The sequence below is a fragment of the Platichthys flesus genome, chromosome 24 (assembly GCF_949316205.1).
Source record: "Platichthys flesus chromosome 24, fPlaFle2.1, whole genome shotgun sequence".
In the NCBI taxonomy this organism is placed as follows: Eukaryota; Metazoa; Chordata; class Actinopteri; order Pleuronectiformes; family Pleuronectidae; genus Platichthys; species Platichthys flesus.
Genome location: NC_084968.1, coordinates 7,285,862 through 7,303,909, shown reverse-complemented (window position 1 = coordinate 7,303,909; position 18,048 = coordinate 7,285,862). Strand labels below are relative to the sequence as shown.

The 18,048-nt window shown below is 42.6% G+C and overlaps 2 protein-coding genes across 3 annotated transcripts in view; both read right to left on the bottom strand.

Moving 5' to 3' along the window:
* Nucleotides 1-7: 7 nt before the first annotated feature.
* Nucleotides 8-2,718, bottom strand: cdca9 (cell division cycle associated 9). The gene is made up of 10 exons (XM_062384262.1): nt 2,527-2,718; nt 2,316-2,447; nt 1,784-1,824; nt 1,649-1,700; nt 1,484-1,551; nt 1,097-1,158; nt 924-1,007; nt 728-809; nt 279-365; nt 8-137 (listed from the first exon to the last, which is right to left on the bottom strand). Exons 1-10 carry the CDS (start codon nt 2,624-2,626, stop codon nt 93-95), a joined length of 753 nt encoding a protein of 250 aa, XP_062240246.1. The 5' UTR covers nt 2,627-2,718; the 3' UTR covers nt 8-92.
* A 788-nt stretch (nt 2,719-3,506) lies between these two features.
* dennd4c (DENN/MADD domain containing 4C) overlaps nt 3,507-18,048 on the bottom strand; it is a 30,843-nt gene continuing 16,301 nt past the window's right edge. The window contains exons 5-34 of one of the 2 annotated variants that reach the window (XM_062384258.1): nt 17,118-17,287; nt 16,701-16,942; nt 16,519-16,585; nt 16,372-16,430; nt 15,377-15,521; nt 13,990-14,165; nt 13,716-13,816; nt 13,396-13,620; nt 12,649-12,794; nt 12,409-12,447; nt 11,998-12,128; nt 11,746-11,878; nt 11,414-11,620; nt 11,176-11,304; nt 10,467-10,614; nt 10,190-10,339; nt 9,506-9,625; nt 9,269-9,394; nt 8,057-9,147; nt 7,733-7,928; nt 7,522-7,619; nt 7,250-7,425; nt 6,928-7,077; nt 6,623-6,821; nt 6,406-6,516; nt 6,170-6,307; nt 5,965-6,082; nt 5,628-5,784; nt 5,460-5,524; nt 3,507-5,268 (exon numbers count right to left, since the gene is read on the bottom strand). In XM_062384258.1, the coding sequence (XP_062240242.1) occupies nt 5,132-5,268; nt 5,460-5,524; nt 5,628-5,784; nt 5,965-6,082; nt 6,170-6,307; nt 6,406-6,516; nt 6,623-6,821; nt 6,928-7,077; nt 7,250-7,425; nt 7,522-7,619; nt 7,733-7,928; nt 8,057-9,147; nt 9,269-9,394; nt 9,506-9,625; nt 10,190-10,339; nt 10,467-10,614; nt 11,176-11,304; nt 11,414-11,620; nt 11,746-11,878; nt 11,998-12,128; nt 12,409-12,447; nt 12,649-12,794; nt 13,396-13,620; nt 13,716-13,816; nt 13,990-14,165; nt 15,377-15,521; nt 16,372-16,430; nt 16,519-16,585; nt 16,701-16,942; nt 17,118-17,287 (5,150 nt within the window). In that variant the 3' untranslated portion in view covers nt 3,507-5,131. The remainder of the gene's footprint in view (nt 5,269-5,459; nt 5,525-5,627; nt 5,785-5,964; nt 6,083-6,169; nt 6,308-6,405; nt 6,517-6,622; nt 6,822-6,927; nt 7,078-7,249; nt 7,426-7,521; nt 7,620-7,732; nt 7,929-8,056; nt 9,148-9,268; nt 9,395-9,505; nt 9,626-10,189; nt 10,340-10,466; nt 10,615-11,175; nt 11,305-11,413; nt 11,621-11,745; nt 11,879-11,997; nt 12,129-12,408; nt 12,448-12,648; nt 12,795-13,395; nt 13,621-13,715; nt 13,817-13,989; nt 14,166-15,376; nt 15,522-16,371; nt 16,431-16,518; nt 16,586-16,700; nt 16,943-17,117; nt 17,288-18,048) is intronic. The other variant, XM_062384259.1, reaches the window with a different exon arrangement.

Genomic DNA, 18,048 nt, shown 5'->3' with positions numbered 1-18,048 from the left:
CACATGATAATGCAAATAAGCTTTATTATTTTATTTGTTAAAACACATAAAAAAATCCTCCTGTCTCAGTGGACTTGCTCCGGAATCTTCACTCATCGCTGGCAGCGATTTTGCCTGGACAGATACTCCATCAGATTCTGAAAGTCCAAAATCCGACAAGTCGGAAAACTTTACATTTCAAGATGCTTTCATACGTCAAAAGGCTTGTTAACTCCTTTTGTTCTGGTAATGAACTTTCAGACACACATTGAAAAAAAAAACTAAAAGTGCACCATTACCGTCAGCTTCTGAATCTGGCACCATGCCACGTCATCCAGCATTTCGAGGTTTATTTCCTCCTTTGTCTCTTCAGAGAAGCTGACGGTCTAGAATGAAGAGAACCACATGTAGAATCCATTCAGTACATTTAGTTGGCAACACGTGCGTCCGGTATTAACAGTGAAACTAAATATTAGCAGGAAGGCCAGATGTGTCTAGTCTATGGAGCTTTTAAATCATGACAGAGGCTTAAGCGTTTGTCGGTATTACATGGTTTGGTCAAATCGACATGCCTTAAATTGAATAAATACAATGGCACTCAAAAGGGATTTGCACACATTCAAAGATATCAGTTCCCAAAATATGCCAGATTTTATTCCCTTCAGAGTTTTTCCTCAGCCCATATCCTATCAAGTTTAGAGAAAATCAGTCCAGGAGATTTTCCGTAATCCTACGTCCAGCATCATACCTGCCCCTGTGCCGTGGTGACGGTGACGTGTGCAGCCGAGCCGGCCATTGAACAATGCAGATCACCAGCAGAGACCACCGACCTGAGACACAAGAGTCCCATCAGCTCCTCATATTAAAAATTAACTGGCCTTTAGAAACCAAAAAGGTACAAATATCAGTGGCAGTGAAATGATCTCCCCCCCCCCCAAATAAACCTGAGTTTGGGTTTGGTGACTGGTATCTGCTCACTGGTTTTTGTCAACCGGCTTTGAGTCCTCTTGGCAGTGACTGCGGATCCCCTGTAGAAAAAAATAAAACAAAGAAATCAACGGCAAATTTCAGCAGTCTGCACGAAGCTCAGCAGAAGACACATTTCTACACTTCTTACCGGATATTTCCTGTGCTGCTACTGCCGGCCAACGTTCTGGTCCTGCTTGTGCCATTTAAGGCCTGCAAGTAAAAAAAGACTAGAGTTACAAACCTGCAGTTATAATATTTGAGTCCAATAGGAGAGTAGTCAAAATTAAGACTAAATTTGGGAAAATTAGACATATTTTCAAGAGGCCAAAAAACATTTTTGAAAGGAATCTCGTGGCCTTTTGCAGATATGGTTTGTTCTGGATGCAAAAAAATAAAAAAGTTTGAGAGGAAACAGTGATGTTGACCTTTGACAGTCTTTGAAACTTCTGAACATATAAAAGTATTAGATCGGTCACATCACTGTGGTCTTCTTTAACGTGCATGTGCAAACATCACCTGCTCCATCATCAGGTACCTTAGTGGTCTTGTGTGAGGCCCTCTGGACTGAAGCAGACTGAACTGTGGTAGAAGCACTTGATTGGACTACGAAAATAAAAGCACAAATGACCATTCAACTATTACAATCAGATTTTGAGCACGATTTTCTAAATTAATGCTACTTAAAAAAAAAGTAAATCACCTCTTTTACTGTGACACCGCCTGAGGGTCTGGTGCATCTCGAGGGACTCGTTCTGCATAAAGGGGGGACAACTAAGCCGGTTAAAACTTTAATAATTAAAAAAAAAAAACTATAAGATGAGATTTGTCAGCTCACCTTCATGGCAATTGATACATCACTGGCTGAGAGTTCCTGCTCTGTAACACAGGGCCGTTGGAGAAGGTAAATTTGGTGCGATTTGGACAGACGATGAATAGAAGTTGGTCATTTATATTTTGGCAGAGTGTGTTGATCTCTGTCATAGCAACAACATTCATAGAATAACTTATTCTTGAGCAAATTGTCTACAAAGTACAAAACACAAAGTTCATTTGTTGATGCAATGCTCCAGAGTTTTTGGTTTAAAATTTTTTTTAAACTGATTTAAAGATTGACTTAACTGACCTCTGAAATAGTCGGCATGTAATTAAAGAACATAACACTAACTTACAGCAGAGACACACATGAACAGGAATAAAAGACTGTGGAGTTTCATATAAATGGAAGAACGACATTTTCATTGCAGATAAACCAGGCAGGATGAACACAAGGTTTTCCAACTTCCTTCTTCACACAAACAATAACAAAGTCACAGTATATTGTTGAACTAGGACAAATACATTTTATGAACTAAATAAAAACCACTCACCTCTGATTAAATCTCCGATGAGGGTGTTTTGAAGAGAAGGAGGCATCTTCATCAGCTCCACCTCGAACACCTTGTCCACCGTGGACAGCATGTTCTCCAGTTTGGCCTCCAGCTCATTCATGCGCTCTTGGGCTGGAGGACATAAACGTGGGTGTTTTAGGTACAACGGTAGGACCGTGTTGAAGCGGAACATTAACCAAGCTGAACCCACCTTCTTTCTCAAACTGCTGGATGAACAGAGCCAGTCTGCTGCGTCTCATCTGCTCTTGGTTCGGGATGGTCACCGCGTTCCTTGTGCGTCTCGGCGCCATCTTCCGTCTGTTCTCACCGCCGGCTCACCTGAGGGTACGCGTGGGTAACCGTGGAGCAGCTTTAATGGAAACACCTGCACCGGATTTACGAGCCACGCCGGAAACACGGCAGTTCTAGAACTATGTTGCATGGCGGAAGGATATTGGCGATTATAATATCATCCGAAAGAAAGCAATTGAGTTCAAGTTAAACACAGGCTGAAAACGCTGCCTTTACAATTATCACTTAATTGTGATATAAAATGTATTATTTAAGTGTAACTAAAAGTGTTGTGTCTATTATTATAGATATTGATAGATATATAAATATAGTTATAGATAAATATAGTAATACAGAGTGATTATAGATAAAGCTTTGTGGTTTTTGATCACTATATACAAGCTTGTGAGTACATATTGGACTTAATATGGGATATCATATCATAGAAACATCTTAAATGACAGAAACAATAAAATAAAAAGAATATATAGGTAAATAAACAGGGCTGAAGTAAAATTAGCCCTGCAGTTTAAAAATAAAATCGAAATGTTATATTGTGATAATCTGCAAAAAATCAGATTAAAACTAAAGCCGGTTGGATTGTTTGTGATTTGAGGAGAAATAATGTGTGAAGAGCAGGTATGACACTTTAGAGCGCAGATGAGATGGTGAATGAAAAAGACGAAAGAAATTAGTTGAGCAAGATGGAGGATACAGATTGATGCAGACCTGAAAATAAATGTTGACAGAAGGGAAAGTGTCGAAGATTTTCGGGTCTGCCGATTTAAATTGAGTCATAAATACAATACGGTATATATGTGTGCTTGAGAACAGAGCTGAGGAAATAGGTACAGCACAATGCCCCATCGAAGCAGGGACAAAAACACAGACACATTTCAGTTTCAATCACTTCACAAATTCATTTATTGCAGCGCATTTAAGTTTAGACATTCAATTCCTTTTCCACAGGACGGTAAGAGATCACTTTATCTATCATTGTTAAAGAACAGTCTTTTCTGTACACCCTCTGCCATGAGGAGAACACATTTACAAAGTCAGCACACGGGGGTCCTTAAGCCCTTAAGACAGATTCAAAGGGAAAGAGGGGATTGTTAGTCTTAAAAATGCTAAGTTACTAAACTGTCTGCAATCCAAATGTCAATAATACAAAAATAAATAATTGAGAATTTTCTTTTTGCTTTGTTTATTGTTAATAATCTGAGGAGGTCTCGTCCCGTCATCCCCCCGGATTTAGGTCAGGTTTTCATCGATGCAGTGCAAATTAAAATTTTTACATCTGTACAAGTCATCGTCCCATTCCCCAAATCTACAGTGGGACCATCTGCTGGCATTTCCCAGCAGTTCATCGCAGCACTTTTATTTTTTCTCCGTCTCTTTCGGCATTTAGTGGAATGTCACGTTTCTTCCTTGTCGCTGTGTCAGCTGTGCAGAACACCCCAAAAAAGTTACCACAAATATTCAAAGCATCCTGTCAGCAGGTAATATTCCTAATTAAAAAAAAAAAAGTACTTTATGCTACATTGAAGAATACATGTAATTATTACATCGCAGCTCGAATTCATAATGACAAGGAGGTGTGCAAGCTGGACAAGTACAGTGATTTACTGTTAAAAAAGATATTAAAAATACACTGACACAAGAGAGCATGTGTGGGGATCAGTAGTGTGGCACACGTCTTTACTTACGATTGCTCTTTTATCTTTTTGTTAATGGTTTCTCTCCAAATAGCAGGTTTTAATCACATGGGTGTTCAATGCTTCTTTAAGACCTGTTTTGCTCAAAGGGAAAGTGGAATGTCGTGTATCGATTTAAGCGATGATTAATTAGTGATTGTCATCAACAGTCGTCTCCCATGGACACGTCTGCTACTGACACGTATTTACACGTATATCTGACCTGTACATACGCAACGTAACATTCAATAAGACTTAGATTAAACAGTTTAGACGTCGCAAAAAAATAATAGGCAACTCCGGTTTCAGATTTCCCTCAAGTAAAAAAAGATATGTACAAAAAGACAGGCGGACTTGAGTTACTGTTTTGTTTGTGTTTTTTTGTTTTTTGTTAGAAAGTGCAGAAAGGAACAGTTGGGGTCTGTACACAGCCTCAGACAAATCTCACTGAACTAATGTGGGCATAAGCAAAGTGTTGAAAAGGCTACAAGACAGAGAATTGACTCCATGATGTCTCTCTCTCTCTCTCTCTCTCTCTCTATCTCTCTTCCTCCCTCATACACACACACAGCAGATATAGACACCACAGGGGCAGTCAATACATTCTGTACGATGATTCATCATTCTTTGCACCATCTGATTATAAAAGCCACGACAAGCTTAATAAGAAGACAGTAGGCATCTTTCAATACAGAGGGAAGAAGAAGTACCATGTAAGGACAATTGAAGGTGTTAAATTACAAATTATTTTCCGCTCACACCCCGCGCCACCAACCGATTCCTTCCCGCCGATATTTTCCTCTCTGTTGCTCATTTTGAGCAACAGATTTGTCAGATGAACGGGGCTCCGAAGCTTTTAAGACACCACTGAACGCTGGGGGTGGGCGGTTGATCGATGCGGTGCAATGACTTGAGCTGCTCGGGGCTCAGCTCGTCGTAAGCCAGGCGGTACTCCCTGTCGAAGGCCTCTGCAGGTTTAAAAGGGAAGGGGGTGTGGAGATTCACAAAGTCAGAGGAGCAGTGGTTGTCTAGGGTTTTCGCATTGAAAATCACTAATGATGGTTTAAAAATATGCAAACAATGTAACCAAGACTTTGGTTTGAACCTTCAGGTGTGAATATGCCCCTAAACCTTAATGCTGTTGAGGTCATACACTCACCTACATCGATGTTCTCCCGTCCCAAGGAAACCAGTGACAGAAACAGTATTTCTCTATAGATACTCCTGAGAGAGAGTCACACCACACAAATGAGGCATACTACTTCTATTCACTGACACTACATGAATCACAAATATGGGAGAGTAAAAAACGAAGAACGGGGCTGACCTTTGCCGTTTGGTCCCCTCCGGGCACTGCTTGATCTCTCGGAGCAACAGGTTGATTGGTCCGTAGACGTCATTGGTCTGGATGCTGCGAACAATTGTGTTGAGGAGGGTGCGGATCTCCTGGTGGTCAGTCGGAGCCAGCGTCCCCTTCTTCTCCACTAAGAAACACAAACACATAAATATCCCTTAACGAATTAGCCAAATTTCTGACCCCTGCTGAACAACAATGATTTTGCACAGTTATATAAAACTGTTTCAGAAGATAAAATAAAGATTTGAACATGTGGTTGTGGACAAGATGGTCTGAAACTAATATGTGTCTTTGTGTTCACACTAACACAAGCTCCTCCACAGCAGGTAGAGGGGTTTTCTAGGTTCCTTGTGCAGGTTGATGTTGTCCCACAGGAGCTGGACGTACACCTGCTTACTGTCCTGGGACAGTGACGTCAGAGGGAGCTGCAAAAACATTGTGTGGGTAAGTATCAGCTTGCTCTAGCAGAACCAACAAAACAATCATCATAGATAAATTATTAATTATCCAACCTGCACTCCATTGTTGCAGTGTTCAGAGGTCAGAATTAGACCAGGTAAGTGAGTGGGCAGGTCCAAACGGCGGAAATACCACACCAGGTTCCAGAAGATGATGGGGTGCTGGCTCAGGAACTTGTGGGTGTAGATCACCTGGATGGACAAAGATAAGTTAGACTTACAAGTCAACAAACGTCTATAAAGCTTTATAGCCCTACTGTCAGAACATGTGGATACATATGTGTGGTTACCTCATCCCCCTCATTCTCCATCAGGGTCTCCAGCTCCTTACGTAGCACCAAGGGGCTGAGGTACGGCACAGACACAGGGTTGGGGTTGGGCCGTTTGGTCCCCATGCCATCCTGACAATCACACGCACATTGCATTGCACCCGTTAGCTTCACTGCATTGCAAATACAGGGTTACCAGCCACATTCATAAGTGATAAGGTTAGTTTGTGACACTGACCGACACCTCTTGCAGGCTACAAGGCAAGCTGGTTGTGGATACACCAGGACCAGGTCTCTGGGAGTAGTCCAGGCCCTGCAACGGTCCTCCAACACTGTTGCTGCGCGTCAATGACGTCCCGCTGCATCTCTGCTGCTTCCCTTCAGAGTGGTGCTCTAGCAGACCCAGAGGGTCAGACTGCACCGGCTCCGGAATCAGACTAGAAACAGAAAAAGAGAGCTTGTATAGGATACAGATATTAAGCTTTTTGCAGAATTATTCCAAGTGTGCCTAGTGGAGCATGCAAGATTCCCATGAAGCTGTACCTATGAGCTCCGGGTCGATCATCTGGTGTCTCTCTAGGTTCCTCCTCAGGGAAACTGATAAGGTCTTGTGTCTTAATGTCAGCTGAGCTGCTGGCTGTGGGATGGGCGCTGTGGATACTGTCTCCTGAGGCACTGGGATTCATATAGAATCTTAAAGAGAGAAGAAAATAGTGTTTGATCATTATTAGATAGATCAGATTATCGATCATTTGTATTCGTTAAGACGTCTTTTCCAAGAGGAAGAAGTTTTTGTAATTCATCTGAACGCTACTTTAAAATAAGTACAGGGGTACGGATATGATGGACGACAAGATATTCCTACCCGGTTGACGTGCGCAAGTCATGAAACTCAACGTGCAAAAAGGGAAGGAAGGCTGCTTGACAGAAATGACAGTTGGTATTGAGGTTGGAGTCATCGGCTGTCCACCCTGCCATAATCTCCTCATCATACACCAGAGCCTCACAGGAGCGGCACTGGGAGCAGCTCGACATCAGCACCTGTCAGCAGAGAAATAGAACATCCCGGTTACTAATGTGACAAGCTCGGCAGCACAAGCCGCAGCACAGTAGTTGGTTGTATATGTTAAGTCTGACCTCCAATGCAAGGTTTTGGTAGATGCTTGAGGAGGAAGCGTGATGTAAGGAGCTTTGCTCAGAGTCTGGACCCCTGCCTGCTCGTCCTGGGGTTGGATCTAAAGACAGAGAGAGAATTATACTTTTTTTTACAGCCGACAACGCAGCTCTCCCACCTGATATAACCCAGCTCTTCTACTTCTCTCATGTCTACGCTAGAGTGTGTGCTTACGCGTCTGGTGGGTCCCTCGGCCTGTGTCGCTGCTGCCACTGCTGCTGCCTAGGCTGGTGCAGCTCTGGTTCAAACCATTGGCCACCAAACCTGGGATGACCCCTCTATCAGGACTCTCATCGACATTGTGTGCAGCCAACGTGTGCTCATCCAAATCTGATGGGAAGCCACCGCCACGACCCTGAGCTTGTTCATCCTGCAGAATAAAGACCGATGGATCGTATATTTACAGATTGAATGAAGTCAATCCTGGTTTTGGCAACAAAACCTTGACAAAATTAAAATGTGTTTAAAAATGTTGAATTATCCTTTAAATAGCCTCACCTCATCATCTGAGTAGGAGTAAGCTGATGCCACTGCCCCCCACACTTTGCTGGCCACATTTGCCGCCTGCTTCATGCTAGACTTTAGCACATCGATTTTAGGGCCCGACAACAGAGTGTCCATCTTGATGCCTGAAATAGAGTTTATGACTGAGCCCAGAGACCCTCCCTGCGAGGACTTGACTAGTGCTGTCAGTGAGGATGACCTATTACTCGGGCTGGCGGTGGTGCGGGCATAGGTTTTTGTCTTTGAGACAAATGTCTTGGAGCGAGTGACAGTGCTGGGGCTGCGCTTGGGTGTGTCGCCCGGTGAGCCACTCGGAGTATTGACAGGAGGCACGGGAAGGCTGGACCTGCGCTCCATGGTCTTTTTGGGCTGAGGGGGTTCAGTGGAGTCTCCCTTGGACTGATGGAGTTCCATGCTGGAGGACTTGGGACCCAGAGGACTCCTCAGGCTCATGTACATTTCGATCTCCTCAGCCAGGTTGCGGGACACCACGGCTGGCACCGAGCGCGGCTGCTCCTGGCTGGTAACAGAGGCCGACTCTTCACTCTCGGATACCAGGAGGGAAAGTGGGTCAGCCCCCACCTTCACGTCTGCCCTCTCCAGAGTTGCTCCTCGCACCCCAGATTCATCTTCATGTACTTCAGTTTGCTTTATTTCTTCTTTTTCCATTTGGTCCTCACTCTCTTCCACATCTCCATCATTTTCCTTCCCTTTTTCTGACTCTCCTGGCTCGTCTTCAGCTGGTAGCTTCCCATGCATCAATCCCTGATCTTCTTCAGGTTCCTCCTCCAGATCTTTAAAAAGTGCTTTGGACACACTGCTGGGAGTTGGAGTTTGACCGGCACAAAGCGCTGCCGCCAGTATACGGGCATCGGCGCCCATCTGGCTGGCCATGTGGTCCACGCCTTTCTCTAGGAGCATTCCAGCACGACTTTCAGCGCTGAAGCTACAGCTGCGCTCAGAGAAGGATTTCTGCCGCTGTGGTTGAGACTGGCTGGCCACGTCCCCTGATGCCAGAGGGGCGTCGTCATCAGGGAGAGACACTTTATTGTTCTTGCTGTGTCTCCTGAACAGCTTCCCTGTAACTGTAGAATATGTACGGGTAAGAAACTTAAGAGTTGAAATCTAGAATCTAGATAGATATTTACAAAAAAAAAGCTGAGAAGTCACGTTTCAGTTCAACTTAAAGCCTCATCTTCCCCTCACCTGCTTCACCATCATAGTTCCCTGTAGACGGCTTTACAATGCTCGGGACAGATGAGGGCACATCAACAGGACTTGGGGGTTCTGATACTGCGACTGCACTGTCCACTGAGCCGGCGATGTCGCCCCCTGGTTGTACATAATAATACACACTCAATGCTGATGTGCAAAAAGTAAAATGGAGGTATTTATAATCAAAAACATACAGCACATGATAATAATGAAAGTAGATTCTCTCACCGTTGTGTTGTGCTTTGGTATTTTTGCTCTGTTCGGACGACAGGGCGGCTGCATGTGAAGGCTCTGTCAGCTCCTGGTGCAGCTCATCCTTAGAGCCGTAGCCTTGATCAGATTGCCTTCCTGTGGGTCACATATATATTATAATAAGTATATTGTTAAACAACCAGTCTGCAGCGGTGTAAAGCCCTCCCTTCACCCCTTCATTTCCAAGCGTGTAGGAGAACCTATTGAGGACGTCAGGTAAAATAAACACATTAGGGAGCCAGTTTTCTATATTTATAGGTATTTATCTGAGAAAACGTATGAATTATAAACATTATATAAAATTCTGTCAGCAAATCTTCCTACATTCTACACTATGGTTCCTTAAAGGAGATCAGTTTCTTTTTTTTGACTTAACAGTTTCGTAATTTTCTTCTTTGTCATTTAGACACAATGAATATTTTACCGATCTATTTTTATCTAATCCTTGACCAAATATGGGACTACAGTGACTTTGCAAGATGGTTGGTATAACTGGGTTAAATGGAGAATTTGTTTACAAGTGGATTACTGCTGTGACTACCTGTGCCATGGCATCTCCAGAATTAAGCAATTGTCAGATCTTCGAAAATCTTTCCAGTGCAGGGTTTTCTGACCATCATGCTTTAGAGATTGAGACCTGAAGCACTGCAGAGTCAATACCTGTAATACAGTGGTTTACTGTTGCATCTCCCATGCCATGGCTGTGGGCAAATAGGTTATGTTCCTCCCCATTGACGCCATTCGAGCTGTCAGCACTGCCATGACTCAAACCGTCAACGTCAGCTTCTGCTGATACTCCTTTTAAAGCAGCTGGAGTAGAAACACAAAGACGAAAGAAAGGGTTTCAGATCTCAAATTGACACGACACATAAAATCAGTTAGGCAGATTTTTTTCTCCCACTGTTCAGTCCTATGATATTGTGTGTTTCTTTCCCACCTGTGACACTAAGTGTGGGTCCCTTCATGGAAGTCGTTGGGCCCAGAGCTTGCTTGAACTGGGCCACTCCTCGAAGCACATTGCGAAGCTTGGTCCACATAAACAGGCCACTGCGGTTTCGACTTGGCCAGGGGCTTTCCAAGACAGCCTGCAGATGGAACATGACGAATGATGAGTCTGCTTTTTAAATGTTTTTTTTGTACTTAGATGGTGTTATTCAAGTGAAGTAATTCACGGAATACAAGAGCAAGCAGCAGCTTCATTCAATTTAGTTTGATGGTTCACTAATTTGAAATAAAGAGAATGATGTCGCTTTCCTTCCTACTTCTCAGCTTAAACTGCCAGAAACTGGTCCAACAATTTCAAAAGTAATGTCGAACTGTAGATTAGTTAAAAGACTCAGACATCATTAAAAACTAGGGTTTAACCCTAACCCTCCAACATTCAGCGAGGAAACTTATTAAATATGAATCATTCTAAACTGAGTTTGGTGTATTTGTGACAGCAGCTCTCCAAATAGCAGGTTGTTTTAGTCTTCATGAAGACTATCCACTTTTTAGTTGAGCTTCAGTTCAGTGAGTCTACACAGTCAGATTGTTTGGACTAAGAGCCCAACATAATTAATCACAACATGCAGCTGCAGAGGGCGCTGTTGCTCAATACAAGTTACATTGTGTTGCTGACATGCAATTATTATGTGATATGTGACCTTGTTGTAGTATCCATATGTGATGGCGTTGGGATGTACACCAGCTTTCTTCATCTCAACCAGGACTCGCACAGCCATAACAGGAAGACCCCACACACCACAGAGCTGCATTACAACTCTGTAACACACCTAAAGCCAAAACATTGACATTAAATAGACATTTGAAAACACAAACGTATCATTAGATACAGATTTTTAACGATAAATCGGAAATCTCTTGCATATAATGTAACCGTACCTCATCCAGCACCTCTACCTCAGTGGTCCTCATTTTCAGGAGGACGTTGTAGGCCTGCTGCATAGCACGGCTCTTGGACTTGGCCAGCCGCACGCCCGCTGGCAGGCAGATGAACCACAGGCTATAGCAGTGGCTGAAGAGACAGCGGGCCCACAGCGGAGGGTTGGAGTAGAAACGCTTCGCCATCTTGTAAGCAAGCTTGATCTCCTGTCAGGTTGGAGGCGATTCAGTATTGAAGGCATTTTGTTTAAAACGTGACCGATGCACAAGATGATGGAGACAGAAGATTAGAAGAAGAGAAAGTTTAAGTGACTCCATGAGCATGCACACACCTGCTTCGTCCTCTTTGCCAGTAGAGCAGGGCTGCTGGACAAACTGGCCCCCGCTGCACTGGTGCTCAGTGCTGGACGTAACCCTCTGGGACGGTCAAACAGATCCATCTTCAATCTGGGGAAACTTTTGTAGCTGGAAGATGAGAAATATGACGTGTTTCAGTTAAAATAAACCCATGAGGAAGCATCGCACATGTTTCTATTTCTATTTATTGAAGCATTCATAACTTGCATTTTGAAAAAAAGACTTACGTGTATCGAGGGGCAGGGCCAGTTCCATCGTCAGGTGAAGGTTCGGCAGGCATCACAAACACGGTGTGCTCACTTTTCTGCGATTCATCCAGCTCCAGAAGTCTTGTGTCCTCCGATGACTCGCCTTCAACCTGCAGTTAATGTCAGATCCGGAGCTTTAGCAATACAGAAATCTTTATCTTGAAGTTCACAAACAGTACAAACAATACAAGCTTATTACACTCTGATAACAGACAAGCAGGAAGTAAAACATGCTTTTGTCGTTGTGGTTTGGATTTAAGGATAGAAGAAAATGGGAACTCCTCAAGCCCCTTAGCAGTGGGAAAATGGTTAATTTATCTACCTTTAAATATTAGACACAAATAAAAAAAGCAAAATGTGAGGAAATCTGATTACGGTGTAAAAGATTACCTTGGTGCCCTTGTCGGTGATTTTATCAGAGGGAAAAAGCTGCAAAAAGAGGAAATAGAGCAGAGGCAGAAGAATGAATCAGAGGAAACTTTAGCTTCCTTGGTCTCCCAGCGGACACATGTTACTTTGCCAATAACGCAACATAAAACAAAGGCTTATCCGTGGATAGAAACCTTCAGAGGAAGAAACAGACATGAAACCAGCAGGCAGCGTGAATACTGGACTGACTTCATTAATCACCTTCTCCACGCAATCGTCAAAAAACGCCAATCCGGTGTCCTTATCGCTGACGAAGGTGCACTCCTCGATGAAGCGGATGAATATCTGGGTCTTGGTGAGCTGGGAGTAGAACTTCTGATGGGCACGGTCTCTGCTTTTGAGAAAACCTGCAGGAAGACAGGGAAAGGTTGTTAAATTGTCTCTCAAATTTAACTCAAAGCAAGTATCATTCTTGATTCGGGAATTTACGGTAACATCAACATAAAGAATTTTAATGATTTGATCATCTGGATTCACTTAAAGGAGAAATAAATATTTATGTGTGGTTGTAAATTGGTTGTTTGCGCATCCTCCTTTAGGTTTTAGTCTATCTACTATCCCTGGCGACCTTCGTCTATCGACGTGCAGCTATTTACAAAAGTGCTAAAAAGAAAATGAGCTAATTAAAGCGAGGACCCGTTTCCCAGCAGCATTAGTGAGGTCTTATAAATAGCCGAATTTAAAAGGTTTGATCTTTAAAAACACTTAGGTTGAGTAAAAGTTGAGATGCTCCTTGAAAATGAGTCGCCAATAAAATGTAACATTAGTCAAAGCTTTCTGAGTGAAGGCTATAAATCACGCACGGGTTACAAACCCAGGAAGTCATAAATAAATTCACATCATTAAGCAACTCCATCATTATCTATATCTAAAGGGTTCTGACACATTATCCAAGTTAATTCTCTCCTCGTGAAAAATCTCCACTTTTAGTCGGTGACTTGTGTTTACCTTGTAGGTCATAGAGAGAGTCAGCAGCTGTGGCCTTTACAGAGGGTGCCTGGGTGATGGGTTTGAGGTAGGAGCGGTAGCCCTTCAGGATGGAGGCCATAAAGCGCAGAAAGGTCTCCTGTATCTCCACCTCCAGGGCCGTCTTCTTTTTGTGCCAGGTGAAGTCCGCCTCGATGGGGGTTATAACCACTGCAGAGTCCTCCTCAACTGTTTGACACACGGAAACTAAAGAACAAAGCAAAGGGATTTTTACTATTCATTAGCTGACATGGCAACTATGGAGTTTTTGCTCTTATGCAGACACGAGATGTTGTTTGTACCGGTGGCCAGCTGGTGGTGCAAGTGGCTCAGTGAGTTAATGAGGCTCTTGCCAGGCTTTTTTGGGAGGTTCTTCCAGTTGTTGTGTTTCTTCTCATCAGACCTGTAACACACAATACAACTGACTTAACCACTGTGGAGAAACAGGGGAGCTGCACAAAAAATGGAACATGCTCATAGTTTAACAAATGTGTGGCAGCAATGTTTGACACTGGTGTAAATAAAGAGAACAAGGCAGAGATAAACGCAAGTTTTAGTATCAAAGCAACATCATACAGGTAGATAGTGTTGGTGTCCAGGTCCACACAGACAACATCTGGCGGGGGGTCATAAAGGTCAAAGTAGCGCGAGTCCACACCCACTATGAACGGACAAGGAGCGTTGAGGACACCAGCTAGAGAGAGTGGGCACAGGGGGATGTAGGGACATTGCCACTGGAAGGGAAAGATCATCTGAGGAGAGACAAGAGGGAGGCGCAGATTTAAAAGAGGCAGGGATAAGTTAAGGTAGAAACAGTAAAAGTGCCATAAATCATCATCTAATTATGTTTGAATGATACGTGGGACACTTGTAGGCACTTAGCATTATAGCAAAACTGCCTAGAAATGTCCCGACCAATCATAATGAGCCAGACACTTCTAGGCACTTATCACTGAGGCAAAATGCCTAGAAATGTCCCACTCTTGGTGTAAGGGAAGAACAATAAGTTGGACACTTGTAGTAACATTGTCCAACAAGTTTTTTTAAATCCTAACTAACAATACTTTGAGCAGAATAACATTTGGACCACAATTCCAGCTCTGTAAGACATATTTGTCTTCAATATTGTGAATTTATTGTGTCAATTCAAATGCCCTTGGTGGATTTTGGGGGATTGTGACATTCTGTGAATTCAACGAGACATGCAGACAAAGTTCAGATGCCAGTAAACAAGTGATAGCAGCGCAAAACATCACAAGTCCAGTATAGAGGATTTCAATCCAGATATTTCACAGCACACAATCTTTTCTTACATGCAACACAGTTTTGTTTAAAAGAATCTCCCATAATGGAAAGAATTACAAAAAATACACTGCACAAATGAGCCTATGTTACAACATACTCATCAAAGGCCTCTTCTCTCTGCAGGTTTTTCTGTGTTTGTAGTTCATCGCATTAAACTGTGTGATCCCAGTATTGTTAATTACGCTCATCCAATATAAAGTAAGTAGAGCAATTGATTCAGCAACAGCTGGGTGATTATGAAACAGTGTTTTTTATTATCTCCTAATTGATGCTTTTTTTTATATGTATGCAGAGGATTTGATTACAGTATATTTTCCTTCCAACAGAGCAGGTCAATTGAAAAACAAATAGGATGAATTTAAGTGAAGGTTTGGCTTTTAATGACCGACTGTACGCTCCTGATCACTTTTCATCTATGGGGTAATTATAAAAAAGACCATACAGGATAAAAGAGCCTCTTTCATCAATGCTGTCTGACAATGTTATTTTGTGGGTTGGGATTTTAAGAGGCAAAATTTATGTTTCTCAACTTAAACATACTCACATGTCAGGAATGATAGAAATGTGCAGACTGGACACGACTAATAACTCCCTAACCAAGGCATTAAAAGCTGTATACAAACTGTAAAACTGTGAGAAGTGTTTTGAGCCTACTCACAGCCACAACAGACTCGGCCACTCCGGTGAGCACAGCGGGCCGGAGCGAGTGCAGCAGGATCTTGTTCTCGAGGAGGACAAAGTGCAGAAGCGTCGCGCAGTTCTCCGCGCCCAGGTTCATCAGGAGCGTGCCGTAGTCCGCCCCACTGCGGGGAGGGAAAGAAACAGGGGAGACAGGTGTGTTCAGAAAGATCAGTGAAGTTTCATGATAGGAAAATGGGAGACATGCTTGATCAATTTTGATATTAATATCTGAATCTCACTAAAATATGCAAAATAACAGTGTAGTGGAAAAATAATAGAATCAACTTACAATATAGTGAAGCTTACAATGTCAAATCTCTTTTGAGACTGTGTTGCACTAATTCAATTTGACAGTCGTGTCTATAAATGCACAGTAGTTTCTAAGGTTGTTAAGACATTATACCATTATGTGTCTTATGCTCAGTGAAGCCAAGATTCGACTTGATCCACTAATGTTTTTTGCTAATTCAGTTTTCTAATGTTTACATATGCTGTGAGGAATTTTCAAGAGCTTAAAATGAAAGTCTCGTTAATTGATCTCTTATTTAATTTTCTTTCTTATCTAATGTTTCAATCTAACCATTGAGAATCATATAGGCAGCAGCAACGGCAGAAGGTCACATTAAGTTGAACTTAATTTAGCAGTTTGTGGGACTAAGGCCTGGCAGTCACCGTCTTTGTGAGTTTTTAATGTTGCATAAGGCAGCCTTGACAGGTATAAAAGGGTAAGTCAAATATTGAGTCACAACTTGAATTGCTTTTGCAAACAAAGTAAACTCATGCAATGAGGCAGAGGCGAAAGGCTCAATATTTTTATGGGCCAAGGTTATTCAATGTGAGGATTTGATCAAGAAAAATTAAAGCAATGAACACACTGAATATTTTTCAAGGTGAAGGATAAGAGCTTGAAATGGCTCGAATGTGAACAAAATTGTTGTTGAGAAATGTTCTGCATGGCAGCGGTCAGTGTACCTGAGGGGTAAAGGTGTGCACACGGGCTGGGAGAGGATCAAGTTGTCATGTGCTGAGAGCTGAAGAAGAAATTCAATAATGAAAAAATATATAAAAACACAAATGAAAGTATATATATGATTGGCAATGATATAAGGGGGAAATCACCTGGACCAAGATTCTTGGCCTCTGAGGGGAAGGAAATGACACATTGTGCATGAAGTGTGAGATGTGCCTGTTGACAGAAATATATAAAAACAACTCAATAAAACACAAGGTGACATTTTTAAATTCTTTACAAACATTGTCAGCAACTACATTAAGTCAGTCGAAATGTCCACACTTCTTACTTTTCAATAGGCAGCGGGTGCGGGCCCGAAACAGATAGTTTGTAGAGGAACATGAGGAACTTGCGGAAGGACTCGAAGAAGGGCCAACGGGAGAGCAGACAGATGCACTTATTGGTGTTTACATGCCGGTTCGGGATCATCTTCTTTTCCACTGTGGTCATCAGGCCCAGCTGGATCTTCTGTTTCTCACTCAACAGATCCACGGAATGCGGCTCGTAGAACTGGATGGCTGATCCGTAAACCTGGAACCAGAAATGGAACAAGTCTCTTCAGTATATCTTGGTGTCCTTGCCAGCTTTTAAAAGAGTACATCAATTAAATAGACATAAATCTCCATTTATATTAAAAGGATTTTTAGCTGTTGTCCTTGTCAATTCTCCATCTATGACAGTTGTCCCAGAGCGAGCTGTGTCTTACCTTTTCACCAGATGAGATGGTTAAGACAAACGTGGAGAAGACAGGCAGAGGGTTGCGTGTGTTTGGTGCCCAACACTCGATATTGGCGCCCATAGGCAAACAAAACAGGGGGACTGACTCGGACAGAGGGAAAGACTCATAGTCCTCTTCTGGGTAACGAAAGATAAGCCCTGGAAAGAAAACAGGAGTATAAACTCAAAGATTCAAATAATTTAATGAAGCAGCATTGCTCATCCAACAGTTTAAAGACCAGGTACAATCGAATATCAAACTTCCTGACAGCCGACAATTATATCTTTATTTCTCTGTAAGACTCGTTCAAAAGACTATCTAAGAAAAAGGAGATCAGTATTTTTCAGCTCAGATGAAGAACAATCATCTGTCGGCATACTCTGGTTTCATTATCAAGAAATAGGTGTTCTGCTTTTCGGTTTAACTTGTTGTTTGGTGAGCTGACGCTCTGACAATACGCTCACACGTGTGCACCCAAACCTGCAGAACCGAAAATCTTGGTCGTGGCAGGAAGTGCTGTTGTCCGACATGAATAAACAGTCCCCTCGCAGGTAAAAGACGGGCCAAGGAGATAAAGCTAGAATGTGTGAGTCTACATGTGTGTGTGTCCACATTCATATGAGCATTGATTATATGCGTAGAACACAATTAATTATCCTAAAGGCCATAACTGTTCGGGAAACATTCAGTCAGTGAAAATGCCACGCAACCATTTAGAAATGCCAGCTGCCGCTATTACCATCTACTGGTTGATCAGAGATAAACAATGATGGTGTCGCTCCCTGAGACTGCAACAGCACACAAAGCTGCAACCATTTCTAACTGTTGCATATCTATTTATCAAGACACTGCATCTTTTATTGTATTGTATTTCATGAACTGCAAAATAATATTGTTATATTATTAATCGCTGCATCCA